This window comes from Octopus bimaculoides, chromosome 6, assembly GCF_046866305.1.
Source record: "Octopus bimaculoides isolate indiv1 chromosome 6, ASM4686630v1, whole genome shotgun sequence".
Taxonomy (NCBI): Eukaryota; Metazoa; Mollusca; class Cephalopoda; order Octopoda; family Octopodidae; genus Octopus; species Octopus bimaculoides.
The window spans coordinates 28,049,299-28,074,077 of record NC_142933.1 but is presented as its reverse complement, the minus strand read 5'-3'; the positions used below and the strand labels follow the sequence as shown (position 1 = coordinate 28,074,077).

The 24,779-nt window shown below is 36.8% G+C and overlaps 1 protein-coding gene across 50 annotated transcripts in view; it reads right to left on the bottom strand.

The window, feature by feature from the left end:
* Positions 1-8,289: 8,289 nt before the first annotated feature.
* LOC106869810 (dynein, cytoplasmic 1, intermediate chain 2a) overlaps positions 8,290-24,779 on the bottom strand; it is an 86,081-nt gene continuing 69,591 nt past the window's right edge. For 27 of the 50 annotated variants that reach the window (XM_052968933.2, XM_014915671.3, XM_014915680.3 and 24 more), the window contains 11 exons: positions 22,664-22,828; positions 19,881-20,040; positions 19,375-19,474; positions 17,970-18,095; positions 17,396-17,542; positions 15,433-15,546; positions 14,221-14,354; positions 12,663-12,807; positions 11,217-11,357; positions 10,632-10,757; positions 8,290-9,923 (listed from right to left, as the gene is read on the bottom strand). In XM_052968933.2, the coding sequence (XP_052824893.1) occupies positions 9,795-9,923; positions 10,632-10,757; positions 11,217-11,357; positions 12,663-12,807; positions 14,221-14,354; positions 15,433-15,546; positions 17,396-17,542; positions 17,970-18,095; positions 19,375-19,474; positions 19,881-20,040; positions 22,664-22,828 (1,487 nt within the window). In that variant the 3' untranslated portion in view covers positions 8,290-9,794. The remainder of the gene's footprint in view (positions 9,924-10,631; positions 10,758-11,216; positions 11,358-12,662; positions 12,808-14,220; positions 14,355-15,432; positions 15,547-17,395; positions 17,543-17,969; positions 18,096-19,374; positions 19,475-19,880; positions 20,041-22,663; positions 22,829-24,779) is intronic. The other 23 variants (XM_052968935.2, XM_014915675.3, XM_014915683.3 and 20 more) reach the window with 1 other exon arrangement.

Sequence of the window (24,779 nt, the reverse complement as noted above, 5' to 3'; positions counted from 1 at the left end):
TATATTTGTCTAATTCATGCTAGCATGGAAAGACAGGTGTAAAAACAAACAAATGAATATATATATATATGTACAGTTGTACGTATTTTTGATTTGTACCATTGAACTGCAGCCATACTAGAACACTGTCCATGTTTGTGTAAGAGTGTATGTGTGTCTACACATGCAGATCTGTTAAGATGTAAGAAAATATATACATATATAAGTATCAAGTACTTGTGTGTACTTAAATGTATGCTTATTCTTATACATGTATGTACACACAGGAAAATTTACAACGTGCAAATTTTCCAGTTATATAATGTAACTTAAAGTGTGTATATACACAAGATATGCTGTATGTCAATGTAGAAATTGTGAGACAATGCAAAAGTTGTTGGTGACATAGGAAGTATCGGTGAGTATGATTATATTTGTGTGTTTGTGGTGCATGTGTATACACACACTTTGTATGTATATAGATATACACATAAATATATGCTGTTCACATATTTGTCTGCCAAAAGACTTCAGGTTGTCAACAGATTTCCTTCATATCTAGTAATATCTAGAATGAATAATAATACTAATAATGATTTTTTTTTTTGTTTATAATTATATAGTTCATTGTGTTATTTTATTTATTTTTTTTAATCGTTATTTTAAAAAAACAAATTCTGTTATTTTTTACTGGATATTCTGTATCTAAAACTATTTTCTTTATTAATAAACATTAAAGATATTGCTGTAGTTGTCTCCCTTACTACTTGAAACTTTATCTTTGATGAACAGTTTTCACTTTCTTTTCACCATATAATAATATCTAGTTATCTTTTTATCTTTTCTAGCAGGGATTAGACGAACAGAAATGGCCCAAACCACTTCAGATGACCCACCACCTCTGCTACAATCGCCACTACCTCGTCCAAGATGTCATCTCAGTAGGGGTTAGCCCCTTCCACTCTGACCTCTCCCAATATAGTCTTGAGATTTCTTTCCAAAATCTTTAGTGCAGAGTTCATTTCAAATCCCAGCCTGGTCAAGCTGTTCGTCTTGTACTTTATAAGCTGGTATTTCCACAACTTTGTGAAGCTGTAGATAGGCTGACTTCAAATCTGCTCTCATGGAAACCCAGTCTTCTGTCTCCACTCTCTCACAGTCTCTCTACCAGTATAACATACAACACAGTTGTTCATCTTCCAAAAATCCATCGATGGTTAAGCTTTATTCTTTCTTTATTGAACAACTGCCATCCGTGGCAGCACCCCATTCTTCACCTTTTCTTCCCAAGCCATTAAAATACCTTCCTCAATCCACTTTCCACATCCCTCCACCACACCTATCTTAAATAGCCCACATAACAACACCTTTTTGTTTTTCAACCCTGGAGGCTCACCCTTCTAGAACCACTTGATTCCATTGCTTGCCATCAAACATCATCATCATCATCATCATCGTTTAACGTCCGCTTTCCATGCTAGCATGGGTTGGACGATTTAACTGAGAACTGGTGAAACCCGATGGCTACACCAGGCTCCAATCTGATTTGGCAGAATTTCTACAGCTGGATGCCCTTCCTAACGCCAACCACTCAGAGAGTGTAGTGGGTGCTTTTACGTGTCACTGGCACGAAGGCCAGTCAGGCGGGACTGGCAACGGCCGTGCTCAAATTGGGTTATTTTATGTGCCACCCGCACAAGAGCCAGTCCAGGGGCACTGGCAACGATCTTGCTCGAAAGTCCTAGCACATGCTGCGGGCACAAGTGCCAGAAAGGCGACGCTGGGCACAGGTGCCAAACATAACATGGAAATTCATGTCTTCCATCTTATGAGGAACATCCACCCTTCCTTAGCTCACTTTGATAATTCTAGTTCTATCTCTTCTGCTGCACACTTACAGCACATCATGCCCTTCCAAACCCTACCATTTCCTCACTGACCAGAATGCCTCCCAGCCTGCTGATTACATCCCTCCTTATCACTTCTTAACATCAAATCCTTTAACAGTGATGGTTTATTACTATCACCTTGATCATCAACTCCACTGCCAGTACTTTACTTTGAACTTCTCTCCCATTAATTGCTCTTATACAGCTCATTCCACCCCAGCTATCCATAGGCCTTGCAATCACAAGGGCAGTTGTGCAGTTTATCTCAGCCAGCGTTCTCCTCAACCAGTACTAGTTGACAAAGCAGCTACTGGCACAGAAGCTCCTTTCCTGTTTCCCAGGCTGCAGTGAATCACTTTCTGACCAGCCTGGTCGCCAGTAACAGATCAATTCTGAACAGCCTGCACAGATGATTTGCTTATAGTGATCAAATGTTTATGTTGCACACTAGCTCATTCACCATCATCATCGTCGTTTAACATCCACTTTCTATGCTGGCATGGGTTGGACGGTTTGACTGAGGACTGGCAAGCCAGAAGGCTGTGCCAGGCTCCATTCTGATCTGGCAAGGTTTCTACAGCTGGATGCTCTTCCTAATGCCAACCACTCTGAGAGTGTAGTGGGTACTTTTTACATGTCACTGGCACGGGGGCCAGTCAGGCGGTATTGGCATCAATCGCACTTGAATGGTGCTTTTTACGTGTCCCTTGTATGGAAGTCAGTCAGATAGCACTGGCAACAACCCATGCTCTAATGGTGCTTTTTATGTGCCACAAGCATGGGTGCCAATCATACGGTACTGGCATTGGTCACAACAATGACTTCACTTGACTCAACAGGTCCTCGCAATCAGAGTTTATTGCCTAATGATTGAAGGGTACTCTTAGATGGACCAATTATGCTGCACTGGCATAGGCCACGGGTTATGGTCTCACTTGGCTTGCCGGGTCTTCTCAAGCACAGCATATCTCCAAAGGTCTCAGTCACTTGTCATCGCCTCTGTAAGGCTCAACGTTCAAAGGTCATGCTTCACCACCTCATCCCATGTCTTCTTGGGTTTACCTCTTCCACAGGATCCTTCCACTGTTAGGGTGTGACACTTCACATGACCATACCAGCACAGTCGTCTCTCTTGCACACCACCTCTGATGCTTTTTATGTCCACTTTCTCTTTCAGGGTGCTTACACTCTATCGTGTATGCACACTGACATTGTATATCCAGCAGAGCATACTAACTACGTTTCATTCAAGCCTGTGCATGTCCTCAGCAGTTACAGCTCATGTTTCACTGCTGTGTGGTATAGCTGTTCACACACAGGCATCACACAGTCTACCTTTTACTGAGAGAGAGGCCCTTTGTTACTAGCAGAGGTAGGAACTCTCTGAACTCTGCCCAGGCTATTCTTATTCTAGCAGCTACACTCTCAGAGTATCCACCCCCGCCACTGACTTGGTCACAGAGGTAATGGAAGCTATCAACTACCTCTAGTTTTCCTCCATGGCATGTGACAGGAGCTGTTTCCTGCACATTTTCAGTGTTTATTACCTCTGAGCATTTGTCACACACAAAAACTACCTTCCCAGTTGGCCTTCCTTTGATATTGCTGCACCTCTTATGTGTCCATAGCTTACACCAGGTACATCTTATGGAGTTTCTACCTTTGCCTTTTCTACAGATGAAGCAGGGCTATCTACCTGAAGAGATTTGTGATATGTCTGCCCCCCCTACTTATTAAGACTTTGGATTTTGCTAGAATGACTGTGAGGCTCTTTGATTCTAGACCTTGCTTCCACACCTGAAACTTCTCTAGTTCTGATAGTGACTCAGCTATTAGAGCAAGGTCATCAGCATAGAAGAGCTCTCAGGGGCATCCTGTCTTGAATTCCTCTGTTATTTCCTGGAGGACTATGATGAATAAAAGGACGCTGAGGACTGATCCTTGGTGTACCCCTACTCCTACCCGGAATTCTTCACTGTATTCGTTGCCAACCCTCACCTTACTGACAGCATCCTTGTACAGCTCTCATTAACCACTCATCTATCCCTAGTTTCTGCATTGACCACCAGATAAGGGATCAGGGGACCCTGTCAAAGGCTTTCTGTATGTCAACAAAAGCCAAGTACAGAGGTTCGTTTTATCAAATCATTAGTACCTGTACAGCTGCATAGTGTACCACATATAGGATGTTGATATTATTGCAGAGCAACGCACCACCTAGTCAGAGCATCAAGCCCGTGATCTCATGATCATGAGTGCAACACCCTAACCACTAGGCTATGTGCCCTCTACTTTGTAGGCATAGTTTAATTGCACCACCAAGCTCCTAGTGGCCTTTAATGGAATTCATTACATTGCAAATACTTCAGAATCCTCTACGAGTTGATAAAAAAGTATGATTTTTGTCAACACAAATTCAAGCATTCTAATACATAGCTAACTTCAGTCTGTCCTTTGCACATGTACATTCATTAGATACTTGACACTTTAACATAGTTCAAGGAGAACTTGCAACAAGACAAGTTGTATTGTCTGCTAGCAATCATGCTGAAAATAGAAAACCTGACACATTATGCTCTTTTTTATTTCACAAAATGGCAAGAAGCTACAGAAACCTGCAGGATGATATGTGCTTGTACAGAGAGGTTACTGTTATGGAATATGTGTGCCCGAAGGCATTTTCAAGATTTCAATCAAGGAATTTTGCAGAACTTGTTCTGGCCAACCAATGGAGATAAATAGCAACCAAATGATCAAACAGGATGATCACAAATGTTATTCAAACATCCAAATCAAGTTTTGAAAATTGTCTGTATCAACTTTGGTTACATCAGCAAGCTCAATGTTTGGGTCCCGCATCAATTGAATATGGCTAACTTTGCCCAATGCTTTTCCATCTGTGATTTATAGCAGCAGCATGAAGAAAATGATCCTTTCTTTTCCAAAGAGAATGGTGATGGGACGAAAAATGGATCATCTATAATATGAAGTGTAAATGATCGTAGAAGTGCAGTGAATCACCACAAACAACTTCCAAAGCAAGACTTCACTTCCAAAAAGGTTATGCATTCAATTTGGTGGGATTCAAAGGGCTTGGTCTTTTACAAGCTTCTTCCCATGGACAGGACTATCAATTCAGATGTGTACTGTGACCAGCTGGACAAATTGAATGCAGCAATTCACCGGAAGCATCCAGCATCTACTCATTGTAAGGACCCTATCTTTCATCATGACAATGCCAGACTGCACACTTCAGAAGTTACTGGGGCTCGGCTGGAGAGTTTTGTTGCACCCTCCATAATTGCCCTACCTCGCACCTTCTGACTTCCACCTATTTCATCTCGTCAAAATTCACTGATTAGTCAGACCTCCAACTCACCTAGAAGAGTTCTTTGCTAGTAAGGACAGGAAATTCTTTGAGCAGAAAATGGATCTGCCCACAACATGGATGAAGATATTGGCATGAAAGAGTAATTATATCATTGATAGAATAAATCACCGTGTTTAAAACTTGTGTCTTATTGTCACTTTAAAACCAAACAGTCTTTTTGACCAACCCAATAGTTCTCCAACCTTGAGATAGACATCAGATTCTAACAACAGCAAGCAATCATTTGTAGATTGTTTCAATTTAGATTAAGTCCATCATCATAATCATCATTGTTTAATATCCACTTCCCATGCTGACATGGGTTGGACAGTTTGAGGGCTGGCAAGCCAGAAGGCAGCACTGGGCCCCAATCAGATCTGGCGGTTTCTACAACTGGATGCCCTTCCTAACGCCAACCACTCCAAGAGTGTAGTGGATGCTTTTTATGTACCACTGGCATGAGAGTCAATCTGGTGGTACTGGCATCAACCATGCTTGAATGGTGGTGCTTATTTGCCACCAGCATGGGCGCCAGTCAGGCAGCACTGTCATCAGCCACGGCAATGACTTCACTTGACTCAACAGGTTATCACAAGCATGGTTTATTGCCCAATAGCTGAAGGGTACTGCACTAGCATAGGCCACGGTTACAATCTCACATGGCTTGCTGGGTCTCCTGAAGCACAGCATATCTCCAAAGGTCTTGGTGACTTGTCATCACTTCCATCATCATCATCATCATCGTTTAACGTCTGCTTTCCATGCTAGCATGGGTTGGACGATTTGACTGAGGACTGATGAAACCGGATGGCAACACCAGGCTCCAGTCTGATTTGGCAGAGTTTCTACAGCTGGATGCCCTTCCTAATGCCAACCACTCAGAGAGTGTAGTGGGTGCTTTTACGTGTCACCCGCACGAAAACGGCCACGCTCGAAATGGTGTCTTATGTGCCACCCGCACAAGCCAGTCCAGGGGCACTGGCAACGATCTCGCTCGAAAATCCTACGGGAGCCAGTCAGGCGGTACTGGCAACGGCCACACTCAAAATGGTGCATCTCATGTGCCACCCGCACAAGAACCAGTCCAGGGGCACTGGCAACGATCTTACTTGGCTTGCCGGGTCTTCTCACGCACAGCACATTTCCAAAGGTCTCGGTCAGTAGTCATCGCCTCGGTGAGGCCCAATGTATGAAGGTCTTGCCTCACCACCTCAGCCCAGGTCTTCCTGGGCCTACCTCTTCCACGGGTTCCCTCAACTGTTAGGGTGTGGCACTTTTTCACGCAGCTATCCTCCTCCATTCTCACATGTCCATACCAGCGCAATCGTCTCTCTTGCACGCCACAACTGATGCTTCTAATGTTCAGCTTTTCTCTCAAGATACTTACACTCTGACGGGTATTCACATTGACATTACACATCCAACGGAGCATACTGGCTTCATTCCTTGCGAGCTTACGTATGTCCTCAGCAGTTACAGGTCATGCTTCACCACTTCATCCTAGGTCTACCTCTTCCACAACTTCCCTCTACTGCTAGGGTGTGACACTTTACCACACAGCTGTGGAAAAAAACAGATTTGATCCAGTAGAAAAAAAGTTTACATTAAAATTTGGAGCAACGTTATAGGAGAGTAACGCTACCAATCAAGTTTAGATCTAAATAGCTTTTTTATTTTTAAAGCAAAACATTTATCTTAGCTTCAATGATAGATGAAAGCATGAAGAATTTCATTGTTTTATTCCCATGCAACAAAAATTTATCAAAAAAAGTTGTGAGGTAAAATATGAAAAAAATATAAGCAAGGTAAAAAATTATATCTAAGTATAATTAACTTTTTTTATTTTAAAAACAAACTATATTTTAATTAAGCTTAAATGATAGAGTTTGATTTGAGGAATTACATGGTATTATTCTCATGCAATGGAGTTTTAATAGAAAAAAGTTATGAGTGTTTGTTTCTCAAATTTGAGGGTGATTATATAGTTCTATAAGGGGACTTTTATATATGTCACTGGTGTCATTGAGGTAAGGAAAAACTTATCACAGACATTGCTAATTGACACATTTGACATTATTAATTAGCATAATAGCATAGCCTGGAAAAAAAATACAGATTACTTGGAAAAATGCAAGCAAGAGAAATATTCTTAAGATAATAAACCTGGAAAATTACAGGACAAGCTATTACACTTAAAAAAATTCAGGACAAGTTATTACATCTGGTAAAGTACAGAACAAGAACATTTTTACTTAAAATATTGCAGCTAAGGATAAAATTTGAATATTAAAAATTATTTGATATTAATTTACAAAGTAACATTATAATTAAAAAATGTACTATCATTTTGTTAAAATATTGACACACTAGAATACTTAAAAAATGAAAGCCAGAAGTACCAATATAGCTAAAGTTTTATGCAAAGTAGAATAGTATATATGGTAGGCAAATTCATTATGTAATAAAAGGCATTGGGTCAAGACTAAAAATGTGAAACTTAATAATTCAAGCAAATTTTACTGTGAATTTGTTGTTATAGGCAGATTTCACTGTAATATATAACTAATTTTTGTATTCTATTTATTGTACTATTTTTTTCTATAACTTAATAATTAGAAATTTGGAAGTAATTAAAAAAAAAAAATGAATTTTTTTTTCAAATTCAAAAAATATTTTTGAATTATTTTTTATTTTTAATAGAAGTAATAACTTGTAATAAAATTTTTAGTTTTAATAGAAGCTAATATTTTCTAAATCTGAATATTTTATTTGAAATTTTATCCTTTGCTGCAATATTTTAGGTAAAAATGTTCTTGCTCTGTACTTTAGCAGATGTGATAAGTTGTCCTGTAATTTTCCAGGTTTATAATCTTAAGAATATTATTTCTCTTGCTCGCATTTTTCCATCTAATTACTGATGTGTTACATATTCATATAAAACCCAAACCCCATATGTGTAAACTGATCACCATGAACCCAGTGTAGTTTGGAAAGAAAAAAAGAGGCAAAAACAAGGTGTTGATAATGAGAGAGAAAGAGACAAGACAAATGTAAGCAAATAAATTTATTCTGGTATTACAGAGAAACAAAATGCTTGGCATGGAGTGGTCGTTACAGAATATTACATGTTCCAGTGGTAAGTAGTAACAGTAGTTGACACAAGAAATGTCTCAACCTACTGTAACACATCAAGGAATTATTACCCAAGAGGAATTGAACAACGGAAGCAAAATTATCCCCAAATAATAATAATATTAGCAGTGAAATAACTACCAAATGATATATTTACTGTCCAGTTAATTAATGAAATGAACCCCAAAACTAAATTTCAAATAAACACCTATGGTAACTAAAAGTGTGACCATAGTCAATATTAATGAATCAATCCATACAACTTTATTGACTAGTGAAGACATGTATTGTAATTTCTTTTTAAACTTATTTCTGCAGATAGATCTTAACTTTATTAGGTAGCTTAATGCAAATGAAGCATATAGCATTGCATTATGTAACTAGCTTGTGTGTGTGTGTGTGTTTGTTGAGGATGGTTATTGTAAATGTTAAAAACACCTTTATATTCACTCTTTGTCCTCTGCAGGCACAGGTTATATTATATCACAAAATAACACAAGTGAATAACTGTATTTTAATGATTACAGTTACTATGACAATGATGCAAAATTGTTTTATCCCCAAGTCAGAACAATCTCATTAAGTTTCAGGCTATTATTGTAAAGTGTTTGGTTTTGAAAGAGGACAAATAACTGCAATAACTAATAATACATTGTAATACTAATGCTGCTGCTAATAATAATAATAATGATAACACAGTATTTATCAAGCAGAAAGTGTAAGATACAAAGTTGGAGATTATAAAGTAGAAAAAATATACATGTCTCATCTTTCACTTTGACTTTAGTTTCAACTTTATCAAACATTTTTTGATTCAAGGCAAACATTATTTGTATTGTGGAAATATTTATTATCTAAGAGAAGGGGGAAAAAAAAAACAATGAAATTAACTGTAAATAGCATTCATTTCAGACATTGCTATTTACTGCAACTTGCAACAGAAATAACAGCCTAAGTTTATAACAGAACTTTTACATTCTGTTAAATAAAAATAATTTTCTAGTTCTTATTGAAAAGGAAAAAGAAATGGCTATATGACAGGCATGTTGGGAACAAAGATAATATGTATTTATATAATGATAATATCACATGCATTTCTTAAGTCCTTCTCCCCAACAATCTAAATACATAAATTAGACCGTTATTAAAAAAAAAAAAAATAACAGAGAGTCTCTCTCTCTTTGTGTTATTCCTTTGTGAAAAGTAAGATGAACAAAAAATGCCAGCAGAATAAATGTAATTTATCTGATAAGAAAATACGAGGCTAACTTAAATCAAGGCAGTTATTCACCCAACCAAGGTCACCATTCAACAACACAACCATCTCTATCTTTGTCTCTTCTTCCACTGATGTGCATCCTTGGGAGCTGTGGACTGCTGTTTATGTTCATGTAGCTGTGAGGGAAGGAGGGGGGCTTACAAAATTACCGCAGTGGCACTGTCATTGACCCCATAAACGAAGAATCTTCTTCTCGTTCAGCAGCATGGCTCTTCAGTTCTTGCAACGTCTGTCGGAAACATGACCATTCATCGTTCTTTGGATTGGCAATATGCTAGAGAAGAAAGAGAGAAATTCACATGAACAAAGCATTTGACAAACACAAGCACTGTACACACACACACACAGCCTTATAACACACTCTTTTACTTGTTTCAGTCATTTGACTGTGGCCATGCTGGAGCACCGCCATTAGTCGAGCAAATCGACCCCAGGACTTATTCTTTGTAAGCCGAGTACTTATTCTATCGGTCTCTTTTGCCGAACTGCTAAGTTACGAGGACGTAAACACACCAGCATCGGTTGTCAAGCGATGTTGGGGGGACAAACAGACACACACACACACACACACACATATATATATATATATACGATGGGTTTCTTTCATTTTCCGTCTACCAAATCCACTCACAAGGCTTTGGTCAGCCCGAGGCTATAGTAGAAGACACTTGCCCAAGGTGCCACGCAGTGGGACTGAACCCGGAACCATGTGGTTCGTAAACAAGCTACTTACCACACAGCCACTCCTACGCCTCACAATTTTATTTTCATTTGTCAACTACACAACTTCATGTCTTACATGACTAACAATCTCTCCAGGTGACACCATACAGGATGTGTTCACAGTTTCTTTGAATGATTGTTAGTCAGGTGTGGAATAATACAATGCCTACATAAATAGTCATATTGATGTGCAGGGGTTGAAAAAGAGAAGAAAAAAAGGTTTAAGAATAAAAAAAAGAAAGCAAAGTAAATCACCAACCTCGCCCACATCATAAACATTAATACGTCCATTGTCATCACCAGCTGCAATATGATGTCCACTTTGGTGCCATCTACACCGATTTAGAGCAACATTATTATCAGAAACAGCTGTAGCAGTTGGGACCTGTAATACACAGAATATAATAACTTTTAGATAAAGGTAGAAGCTTCGAATATTTTCATGAATCTTAGGTCTTGTTATAGCAACATTGGGTGATTAAACCCTTGCATGTACGAAGGGGTGCTGCAAAGTTCCTAGTTTGGGGTAAAAGAAAATACAGGAGGATCAATAATTATGATTTTATTCAACATATTCCCCTCTCAGATTCACTCTTATTGCAGCAGTCCTTCTGTTTTTCTAAGCCCTGTAAAAGAACTAGGAAGATTGGGCCTCCAACAAGGCCTTTTGTGATACCCTTAAAAGCAGGAACATTTTCAGCGCCCCTTCATATATGTACATAACCATATATGTAGGTGTGTATGTATACACAGAAACACATACATACATACACTAAATCTATTTCTTTGTTTCATCATGCAAAACGTAACAGACTTAAAAGGCAAGCTTTATAGCTTTAATTACCTCGGTTTCGTTATTAAGGTGCCACAAATCCAGTCGACCCATTCCATCAACACTTGCAAACATGGCTGGGTGTATGGGAGACCACTGTACATCATAGACGTAGTCACTGTTGTCTTCAAATGAATGGATGTATTTTGAATCCTGCAAGAAATGAAAAGAACCAATTGATAACACAAATAACCCAGCTTAGATACAATCAGTGTTAAGACTTCATTTAATAATGGAAGACTGAAATGAGAAGGATACTAAAGAATAAAAAGATATTAAACATAGTCAGTACACAGACTGAAGTATTGGTGACACACATACACAAGCTATCATTACAACTGTACTGTATTCAGATCGTGCACATTTAACTTTCACTAGATACCAACCTAGCTGTAAATAGGTACCATTAGTAAGTAAAGTTCACTAATCTAAGAAGTAGTAGGGTATACAGCATATCAAACAACTGTTGAAGCTTTCGAGTTCAAATCTCTGTTGAGTACAACTTGGACGAAATGGATTCTACTGTTGAGTCATACACTACATAAAAACATAATTTTAAGAGGTACAGCAACAACACAGTGGTTTAGAAAACGTTATCATCGTCATCATTTTAGTTCTACTTTCCATACTAGCATTACTTGATGAAATGATGACAATACTGAACCAGAGAAAAAAGAAGACTTAAAGCATTACACATCCTAGTTTATTTAGAATAGGGAAATGAAATGTAGCATGCAATCCCCTTCCCCACCCATACTTCTACTGTAACTTCCAGAGGCTCTTTCTCTCACCTGTTCTCACCCTGCCTCATTTTCTCTCATTGCCACCCACCAATAGCTTCTCCACCCCCTTCTTCATCCTTCCCCCCTCAGGACTATTTCCATGAACCCCACCCCTCTCCTTTCTTCAAGGAATCTCAAGATTCTTCATTCAGATCTACTGCTCTTCCCCAGCCCTCTTTTCTTTACACCTTCTGTTCATACACACCCTAATAAGGTAGGATTGCTCTAGATCCTCCCCTACACAACCCACCTTATCACCTTTCCATCACACTTCTCAATAATCCGTCACTAATCCCTTTCTTTTCCCCTATTCTCTTTTATATCCCCAGCCACTTTCCATTATCACCCTTTGCAACTATAAATCTATTACCTACCTACAATCATCACATACTATTTTTCTATTCTCACTCAGTTACAGGGGCCAATTCGAGCCCTTGGCCTTGCAAATTACAAGGCACTCTTCACTACTACATGTGCCATGAGCAAAGCACCCAGTGTACTCTCTACATTAGCTGGCATTAAGGAAGGTCATCCAGCCATAGGAACTATGCCAAAATAGACACTGAAGCATGATGCAGTCTTCTAACTCATCAGATGTTATCAAACCATCCAACCCATGGCAGCATGGAGGACAAGCATTAAATGATGATGATGATGATGAAAATGATGGACTTACTCGATTACTCCACAGCTTAATGGTCCAGTCAAAAGATGATGTCAGGAAGTATGGAGAGAAATCTATCTGACCAGGTACATTGTGGCAATCAATACCAGTCACAGGGCCTTGGTGACCCTCAAAGGACTCAGTTATACCAGCTTTACTGAAATAAATAATACACAGATTATATAGCACACAGGTTTTGTACAAACTTCAATCTATCAGTTTAGGTTAAAGTTATATTAACTAAAAACAAGCTAAGATTTGCCAATACTTATATATGTCAGTTTTAACTTGTAGGCATGACACCAAGGTACTGGAATGTCTTTATAGTTGATCTTTAGTAGTGGTGTTACAATGACATATAAATCAATCAAGGATTTATTGAAGAAGGATAGACTTTATTTCATTTGTTCACTCCCTCTTTATTCAAGTCCTTCTACAATAATAACATCAATAATAATTGCTTCTAATTTAGGTACAAGGTCAATATATCAGAGGAGGGAATTACTTGAAATCATCAACCCCAGTGCTTAACTGGTACTTTATTGACCAAAGAAGGATAAAAAATAAAATTGACCTGAACAGGATCTTAACCCAGATCATGAAAGAAATACTACAAAGTATTTTGTCCAATGGTCTAATGATTCTGCTAATCCATCACCTTTAATAATAATGACAATAATGATGAGAATCAGATGCTTTGACAGTGGCAGAGAATAACAGAAACTTTCCTTAACATACAAAACACTTCTAGCTCCTTCACTGAAACTGAAACAAGAGACAGAAAGAGATCTCAACTGATCCACCACATTGCATTTGACCGTGTGAGAAGCCTGCTGTTCAGAACAGAAGCTGACATGACCTCGGGAGCCACAACCTACACATCAATGCATGCAATACACCACTTGAGGAACTTGGTAATGCTGTAGACATAATTTGCTGATATTATGACTGATCACTCAGTATTTCAACTACCTCTGGAATAAAAAAAGTCCCTTACTTCTAAAACAGTTAAGGGTTGGTGGCAAGAAGAGCATCTAGTTTAAAATCCTGCTTCCAATAATTCTCTGCCCTGTCTATCACAGCATAGAAAAATAAACATTAAATAAATGAGTGTTCTTTACTTTTCTTTGATTTTTCCGTCCTGTATAGTATATGTGGTACAGGCATTCTATACAGGGATTTAAAAATTTTAACTGGATTAATAAAGATGAAATAAATCTACTTTAGCAGTGTATTAATTTGTTTCTGTTAGATATAGTTTCAATCTTTACTTCTCATTATTTTATATGATAAGTATATTATGTAGCCTGTATCTAGAAATCCAGACATCCTCTGGTACCTGAGCCTACTGGATAAGTGGTTTTGTGTGTGCATTATTTTCCAACAAAACTAAATTGGTTTTCATAAACTGAACTGCATGTAAATTATTGTTTAATTTAAGCACTGCTAAAGTTTCACTGATAGTATTAACAGAAATGGGTTATGAATACAAATCAGACAAACTGTTCCATTGAGTAGATAGATTATAGTTAATTTTGAAACAGCTCAGAAAAAAATAATATTTACAAACCTGCCATGCCGAGATGCTGTGTAAACTGTGCAGTCTTCACTACCAACAACAAAGTTGTTAACATCTCCAGCTAAGAAGGAGAAACAAGTCACAGCAACTGCTTTGCTTTGACGATGTTGAAGTTCCATGCTGTCCTACAATATAAGACAAAACAGAAATTGTTCTTAGAATACAGGCATCTATTCAATGACAAATTGCTTTAAATATTTTATGTTAATGTTGTTTACCCCTTCATTATCTAGATCTATGGTCAAAAACTGTCCAATCATAATCATCCTGCCTTTTTAAGCCCTATCTTGGACTATATTATCCCACATGTCCTTCCTTGTTAAAGACAGTAGGTTGGGATTTAAGGGAGATATGGTTGCTATTTCAAATAGGTCAAACAATTGCCTGTGTTAGATGGCCCTTAAGCAACTTACAAGCTTAACTATCTTCATAAGATCTCAGTTCCTCCAAAGAGTAATCATCATTGCTGCCATTATTAGCATAATCAGGTCAAGCTTTCTCAGATATGCATGATTCTGATCATTCATTCATCTCTACCTTCCATGCTGTCTGATATTTCTTCTCAATGGCATCCAAAATCATCTGTTAATTGATAGGCATATGTCTTCACAGCACAGCTAATCTGATTACAACTACAAGTTTATAAGTAATATTCACATAGTTATGATCTACTAATATTTCCAGAAGACAAGGAGGGACTTGAACTCAGTTCAGTTTGTGAAATATCTCCAACTATTTACCATTCAGCCACCGTCATATTATGTAATTACACCAGGGAATCACTGGTACTTCAGAGTACGTTACCAATCAACTGGAATAAACATAGTCAACTACAACGATCTCCTCCTCTAGTCCCTTCTACACTAAATATGACTTTCCAATTGGCTAATTAATCATAGACTAGAAGTAGAGGTATCCATAGGATGTTTATAATGGAGCAACATAACAAGAAGATTAACTAATACCTCCTTCCTTTCAATGTCCATTGCATTCTTCCAACAGGAAAAATTTACCAAATGAAATGTTAGGGAAATTGGAGAATGGAATGGAGTAAATTAACATAATTTATAGCCAAGAATGTGAATTAACAAAGCTAGAGAAAATTAACATAATTTAGAGTCAGGCAAGTGACACATGACAATCCAAAGATCCAAACTCTGTGTCTCAATGGCAATACAATAAGAAAAATAATAAACTTCTTACTTGAGGTTGTGATAACATGTCCAAACTCCAGCAACAGATCTTGCCATCGGTTGACACACTGATTAGATTGTGAGCATTCTGGGTTCCAACTACTTTGATGCAGTAGACAGGATGCTGTCAAACAAATAAATAAATAAAGTGAACAAATGGCAGAAATGTGAAACATGCTTAAGCTCTCTCTATGACATTTATCATCATCGTCATCATCATCGTTTAACGTCCACTTTCCATGCTGGCATGGGTTGGACGATTTGACAGAGGGCTGGCAAGCCAGATGGCTGCACCAGGATCCAATCTGATCTGGCAAAGTTTCTACAGCTGGATGCCCTTCCTAACGCCAATCTCTCTGAGAGTGTAGCGGGTGTTTTTTACATGCCAACCGGCACAAACTAATAACAGGTGTGTGTGTGTGTCTATATGTGCATGTGTGTGCATATGTGCATGAGTGTGTTTATCATCTACGTCTGCAATCTCTGGCACAGATTAAGCAGGTTATGTCAGTTCAAATCAGTTCTCATTCAGGGCTATTGCTCTCCTAAGCAGTTCAGAGAGCTCCATTTTGATTGCATATTTAACTTTGTGGCTTGGTTTCTACAGCTTGAAAAGACTTCTTATCATCAACTACTTTACTAAGTGTACTGGGTACATTTTCTCATGGTACTGGCACTAATGAGGTTGCTTTATACCTCTGTACTGGTGTATTTGGTCTCAGTGAGGCTGCCTTGTACATACATGATGCCAGTACTAGAAGGGTTGCTCTGTACTGCATACTAGTAATCCGTAGTGCCAGCATTAGTAGGGTTGCCATATAACTCATAAGATTAAAGTGTCCTCATTGCCCTATGATGTGTCTGGTTGCTCAAGGTAAATGTAAAATGACAAAGTAGGAAAAGAAAAACACACAAACAATATAAAATCCCATAAAAATGTTCTGGTTGAAAATATAGCACTGTTCACATCCAAACCAGAATATCTAAATCTACATTAGATATACTAACAGTGAATCTGCACATATGTGCATACATTTGCCTGTGTTGTGTCAGCATCTTTGCACCACATATGACTGCACATGTATGAGTGTAAGCCTACTTTTGGGTGGAATAAATACACCTTGAGTGAGATCTAGCATAGGCTTGGGCAGACCTAAGTTTTGTGAGTGAAATGGAGTAGATGGAAAATATGCAAAAGCTCTTTTGATGGATTGTAGCTGTAACTGAAAAAAACCAAACCTTTTCAAGCTATCATACTGATTCTGCTTGCATCTTATATTCAAGGTAAACATGTCTGTGGAATACTCAACCATTTTCACTCGAATGAGTAGGTAGTAGTATTGATTAAACAGCTGGAATACTTATTGACACAGTCACAAGGTTCATTTATTTTTCACATATCAAAGCAAAGTAATTAAAAGTAGTAGTATCACCTTCCTCTAACTGGAGTATACACTCTGACACATCTTCATCATTAACTTCTCTTTTTTCCAACAAGAATAACCATGTATCCCCACTACAGCAAGACATCTATTCTTGACTCTTTATCATGCTTTAACCCCTGATCACCAAGCATAAAGGCACTGCCCTCAGTGCTACACCCCACTTAGCAAAGGAATCTTGTCATGTAAGTTATTTGGTGACCTCACTGATGCTAGTGCCATGTAAAAAGCACCAAGTACACTCTGCAAAGTAGTTGACATTAGCAAGGGCACCCAAACACAGAAACCATGTCAAAACAAATACAAGAATTCAATACAGTCACCAGCTCCTGTTGAGCTGTCCAACCCATGCCAGATTGGAAATCAGACATTAAATGGTGATAATGAGTAATGAGAGGTAAACAATGAAGACTAAACAAGACAATATGGTGGAGTAAGAGATAATATTTGAAGGAAATTAGTGCAGTGTTACTTGAAGGAAATTAGTGCAGTGTTACTTGAAGGAAATTAGTGCAGTGTTACTGTACTTACCGTGTGAGCAGCTGCAGTGAGTGGAGTACGTTGGACAGGAGTTCGTTTATTGACTCTGTTGTCCCACAGAACAATTTGGCCAGAATAGGTGCCGCCAACTACCAAATTTGGGTGGAAATTGGCAAAACAGCTTGACATCACAGCAGACTAGAGTAAAGTGGGTATAAAAAAAGAAAGAACAAACAATGATTAACAAATATTACATATACAAACATACAAATGTAAAATGACAGTTCTAAAAGATATGTAAATTATATTCAACAAAGTTTCAACATGCACTTTATGTAGACTAACTTTTACAGACACAATAGTAAATATTTAAACTTCAGTGCATGTTCCATCTGGCATGGGAACTACAAAAGAGGCCACAATTAAGATTTGAGTGGAAAACGGATGTTAAACAATGATGATGATGGTTCTGGACAGCTTTTGTCAGTGACTTAATGACACGTGTGACAAATGATTGAAAGAAACTTATTGACTGATCTCATGCAAAACAATTTCACATCTCATTACATATCAACTGTAAGTTTTGATAACTTAAAAATAAGACAGAAAAATGTCTCTGACCTACCTGACAGTGAAATATAAATTCAGGTGTGTCTTTCTTGAACTTGGAGTTCCAGACTAATACCACACCATCTGGATCATGTGGAGATTCTTCGTTGGTATTATAAGAAGCAACTAACAATTCAGGATGCTGAAAAACAAACATGAAATCCATTAGAATAATAATTTGTGGTGTTTCTAATAGTAGAGAGAGAGTTTAAAGAGTTATGCCATAGTTCTTGCCAAAACTAACATTATATGTTAAATATAAAGTAAATATGAATCAAATACAAATTGTCTTAATTATAATACAGCTTAATCTGTAAAACGGTTCACTCCCCGACGTTTCTAGGGGATATTACAAGGACACATATTCCAGGTGTATGAAGAAATACTATTTTAAAAATGATATATAGTTTCATTTATTATACATTTTTAAGATTACTGAAGGGGTTTATCTGGTAATGAAATTGGTCCAGTTAAATATGATCACAAAATAGATAGGTGTTAAGAAGAGTTATGTAATTATAACTGGGTTTAAATCTTTGAAGAATATTCAAAATTTGACCAACTGAAGCCATACTGTGTACAAGGTATCTCGCCTCCAGTGCTGATGGTACGATGGAACCAACTATGTTCATTTAAAAGTGAATAGTGAGCGAGGCTACAGTGAGCAAAGTTACCTCTCTAGTACTAGTGCCATGTAAAATGTACACAATAAAGTGATTGCCAAACAAACAGGAAAAGTTTAGGGTTGTGAGGTCCCTTTAATTCTGCCTTACTGAGGTTCCATGAGAAAATGCACCTTGTAAAGGTGTATATTCTCTCTGTATAGGGATTAGCCAAAGGAAGGGAATCTAACCATAGAAACCAAGATACATGGCATGTACAAGCACTAGTCTTTAGAAGCAGTAGCTCCCAATAAGAAAATTTACTTGGACTATGATAATTCATCCAACCTATGTAGCATGGAAAGTAGGAGTTGGCAGCAATGATATTTTGTATGATGAAAAATTAGACAAAAGGGAAAAAAATAGAAGCCATCATCATCATCAACATTTAATGTTCGTTTTCCATGCTGGCATGGGTTGGATGGCTTGACAGGAACTAGTAAGGTCAGGGGCTGCACCAGGTTCAATTTCTATGGCTGGATGCCCATCCTAATGCCAACAACTTTAGAGAGTGTACTGGGTACTTTTTACATCCACACCAATACTTTTTATGTAGCACCTTGGTCTTAGGGCCTCAGGCACCTTGGTAAGTATTGCTTTTTAAGATTTTAAAAATTGAAAATTTTATCATTTGAGAAATTTGTCATGAAAAGAGACAGCAAGGAGATGATTGAAGAGAAAACAATAATAAAAAACAAGGTAAAATAATATTAAGTATATAATAAGTCTCACTGAAATTTCAAATTAGAAAGAACAAACCTGAGTTGACCAATCCAAACTAGTAATGGTTCGATGCTTTGACCATCTTTCATCAAAGAAATACCTGTTTAATTTCAGACGATCTCCAGCAAACTGGTCACTGAAAGAAGATTAGATATAAAGAGTCAACCCACCAAAAATAATGGAACGTGATGAGGATGGTAGTAAAGCATCTCAAAATCTTTCATATGAAAAATATATAAATTGTAATTGACTCAGGGAAATACTCAGCAACAATTAATAGAAACGAAAATTTCTTGGATATAAAACTAATGTATATTTTCAGAAATAACACAATCTTTAGATTTCTGCATTATATTTAGTTTTCTTTCTTGTTACTTCCTTCAATAATTTATATAAAAATAAAACTGAAACTACACTGTATCATGCTATAATGAAAAAAACACTTTGGAAAATAGGTTTAAATTTATAAGATTGTTTCGAGCAACTTCACATGTACTGAAGGGTTTTGTCAAGTAGAAATTTATACACAAAATATTACTTACTCATCTTTGCCCTCTTTATCACTACCAACATAGTCAATGTACATATCTGTCTCATTCTCAGCAAGTACACGCTCAACAAGACGAGATGAACGATTGAAGAAATTCTGGAAATCTTCAGAAGACATGATCTGTTTCTTCTCATCGTCACTCAGTTCTTTGACTGAGAGTAATGGTAATAAAACAATGGTAGTAGAGTCATAGTTAAAAACTTGAGTAGATTGTTCAGTTTATGAGGAAAAAAATATAACAAACACAACTATAACAATGATTTCTACCTTCTATGACTAGTTTTCTCATGCTAAGTCACATGGTATTGCAATAAGTTAACATTTAAAGATTGCTACATGACCAGGAGATGAAACAGTGGTGTGTTGCACCTTATAAAAGTACAATACATGCTGAACTTGAGGCTAAAGACTTAACAGAATCCAAAAGTTAATCTAAATGTATGTGTCTAGCAACAAATGAAATCATGACAATTTTACTTTTCTATTCGACCTCACAATTCCTTACTACAATAGCCATCAATAGACAAAATCTCTAATTACAACACAAATATAGAATAAAACACTGATCTTGGGTTACTGTTGATCTTAAAACCTCCTGCTACAACTCCAATGACATCAGCTCCATGGCTAATCCTACAACCTATATAATTCAAAACCCATTGGTCCACACTATTCTCTTTCTCTTATTACTGTTATTTCATACATCACAGACCAGATACAAAATAGCTGTTCAACCTGTCTCTTAACTACTCTCAACTGCATCTTCTGGAAGCACTTCATATCCTTGATAGCTCAAATTATATTCTGATCTCTTAGTCTACGAAAGTCTAGGATGATTAACCCCAGTGCTTGACTGGTACTTCATTGGCTCTGGAAGGATGAAAGGGTAAAGACATCCCAACAGGATTTGAGCCCAAAACATGAAGAGCTAGAATAAATAATGAAGGTATTCTGTCTGAAGTTCTAAGAATTCAGTCAATTCACCAGCATTGATAATAATAATAATAATGATGATAATAATAATAATAATAATAATAATAATACCACCCACCTTTATTTTATTTGTTTACTTTTCTATTTTTTAAATTTTTTCCTTTTTCTCTATCACGTGACTCTGTAAGTGAACAATCTGGTGTGCTTCTTTTAGTGGTCTACCAATGTATACAGTACGTTTCTCTGCCCTAGGTGTCAGGAAGACACATGGCAAGAAATGGAAATAGAATTGAAAGCAGATGCTAATGAAAATGATGATAATAATAACAGCAAATATTCTGCTCAATACCACAGATTTGCTTGTCAGTTGTTTGACCTGAACTAATTGAGCATGTCCCTTCGTGGCTGACAATATGTGCATCATAGCCATGTGTTGAAAGGAATTCTTTGGGGTTTGGATAATTCACCTTTGGAAACTTGTGTTTCATTCAACATCTTTAAACAAACCTTATTCAGGAACTTTTTGAGCGGAATGGGCTACTCGACCTGAAGAAAATTCTAACTGGGCCCCACCTGCGAGGTCATGTGCTGTTTATCTTGATATGAGATCACCATGTCGTGCACAAATGGTTGTGATGCATGTGCTTGGTGTACCCTTATCAGCCGGGTAGTCATGATGGGTATACTGGGCTTTGTATGTTTTACCCCAGTGTCACTTTGATGGTATGCACTGCTCTCTTACTCAATAATAATAATAATTTCAAATTTTGGTACAAGGCCAGAATAATTCTTTCTAAAATAGGCACAAGGCCTAACATTTTAGAGGAAGGAGCTATTCAATAACATATATATTTATTTCATCAACTCTGAATGGATGAAAGGCAAAATTGACCAGGATGAAATTTGAACTCAAAATGTAAAGATGGAAAAAAATACTGCTAAACATTTCATCTGGAGTGCCAACAATTCTGTCAGCTTGCCACCTTAATAATATAATGGTTTCAAATTTTGGCACAAAGCCAGCAATTTCAGGTTAGCCAATTATATTGACCCTAGTGTTCAACGGGCACTCATTTTATCAACCCCAGTGTTCAACTGGCACTGATTTTATCGATCCCAAAAGGATAAATGGCAAAGTTGACCCTGACAGCATTTGAACTCAGAAAGTAAAGTTGGAACAAATGTCGCTAAGCATTTTGTCTGGGATTGTAAAGATTTTGCCTTAATAATGATAATTTTTAAATCCATTTCTAGCATAGGCACAAAGCTAGAAACTTGGAGTGAGGTGGTTAGTCAATTAAAGAGACCACAATAATTGGCTGGTACTTCATTTATTGACCCTGTAAGGATGAAAGACAAAGTTAACCCCAATGAGATCTGAGATTAGAAAGTAAAGAATTGGAACAAATATCACAAGCCATTTTGTCCAATACCCCAGTGATTCTGCCAGCCCAATACACCTGATGATGATGATGATGATAATTCTTCCTACTATAGGCATAAGGCCTTAAATTTAGTGAGTGGGGGAGGTTAGTCGATTACATCAGTCCCAGTGCTTGACTGGTGCTTATTTTATTAACCCTGAAAGGGTGAAAGGCAAAATCAACCTTGGTGGAATCTTTGGAAACCTGTGTTTCATTCAACATCCTTAAACAACCTTATTCAGGTACTTTTTGAGCTGGGTCCCACCTGCTCAGAATGTAAAGCCAGCATGCTAATGATTCTGCGAGCCCACCTTAATGACGATTATGGTGGAGATGATGATGATGCTGATGATAAAAATGATTGCAGAGAAGATGAAAATGAAGGTAATTCATAATAGTAATGAAATAGTTAACTTACTCCATTTTTCAACTTTTGACTCTTGCTCAATTTCTTGCTGTGTCTTGGCAGGCTGCACCATCTCAACATGTGGCATCTTGTGTTGATGAGCTGGTGTTGTTTCACTGGAAGCTTCCACAGAGTCCGTGTCGTCATCTGTGTGCCCATTATCATCATAAACAAGAACTAAATGGTTAATAATTTTAAAGGCTGTCCCCATACTCTTGAACAAGGGTAAAATTTTAAACAAGTTATTTACTACATTGCATGTATGTGTGTACACACACATACACACACAAGTAGACACACACGCAGACACACAAATACATGTGCACTCATATACATAAATATTAATACATTCTCCAGATAAACATCAAAATGAAAAAAGATTTAAAATGCAATAAAACTGATAAAATGAATTAAACATTTTTTTAAAAATAAATTTACTTTACATTTCTTTGTGGCAGTGAAAAGTATGGGGAAAGAATAAATTTTCAAATTACAAGTATGGGGAAAGAATAAATTTTCAAATTACGTTTCTACCTTAATTCTTTGAGCTTAACTTTACAACCTGCCCTCCTAACCAGACCAATCTACTTGGCTATCATAAGTTACACCTATGTTTATTGAGTGGAGCTCCTACAAATCTGATAACATTATCAGATGTATGTATATATATATATATATATATATATATAAAACATTAACAAGTTTCCAGTTTTATATTGTATATTGTTTTGAAATACATATTTTCTCCAGAATTATAAGATTTTGAATAAACTTTCTAAAAATGCTTAGGAAATACTCGAGATTAAAAATTATATATATTATTTGAAAAGATATTATTTAAAATCAGATAGCAATTAATATTATTATTTTAAATATTAATGTGTAAATTTAATTAATACAAGTAAGCGCTGACAGAATTAAAATAAATAGCATTTTTACATATGTAATACTTAGTAACATCTTTTAATAGCAGACATCATATCACATTGCTGCATCTACAGGCTATTATTGACTCAAACTGAATAAAATGTGAAGTTTAAATTAGAATTAAGCTTAGGCAGAGTAGAGCTGGCATGCCACAAGGTTATAAAATGCTGGAGAAATGCAAGATAGCACAGAAGCAGTGGAATTGTTTTTTTGTATTTTTTTTTTTAGCAGATCTTGATTTTTAGTAAGAAAGCAATGATATATATATATATATATATATATAAAAAAGAAAATACTGGTCTTCTGTGAATAAACAGAAGTAGTATATAGCAATTATTCAATAGCCTTGGCTAAAGCAGCCCAAGGCCAAAACTAGTTACAGGCCTTTCTCGTTATTTTTGCAGTTTTGTCAAAGGACACACTCTCTCTATATATAAATGAAAGATAAACCCCTGGAAAATATGCACACACACACACACGCACAAATGCACATATATGTGCAGAAATTTAATCATTTGCCTTCTGAAGATGTGAGAGTTTATCTGCTGATTTCCTCATTCAATCATTGTATGAATATGCATCCAAGAAGATATGACTATTACACAAACTGCTACTTCAATTCTCTCATAACACTAAAATTAGTCGGCCATTTTAGAGAGTTACTTCACATTTTAATACGCCATGTCTCTCAGTTGAACTATGATAACAATGCTCACAACTTAATAAATTGAACTAACACAAGACTGACACTAACTGGTATTACCAAACAAACACCACTGAACCACTTCAATAATAACCATATTTACACACAGAAACTCTATAATTAGTATTATATTCTATGCAGTACATTATATCCTATAGCTCCATTCAGAGTATATTTTGATACTGCCATAAAACCACTTTCATGGTTTTCTTGATCTTGTTCACAGATGTTACTCAAAGTTTTCAATATGCAGATGTGGGTAGTATATATTTTCATCATCTATCTTTTAAAAGCCCTTGTTTTGTAATTTGTTATTTTTCTTTTCCCTCTGATTTAGTAAAAACATTTAAAAATAGTTAAGGTAGTTTAAGTTAAAGCAACATGGAAATAGAGATAAAAATGTTCATTCATTTCATTTGATTTCTACAAGATAATCATCGAAGAAATCCTTGTTATTAATACAACTACATATACATAATACACACTCTTGCACAGTTA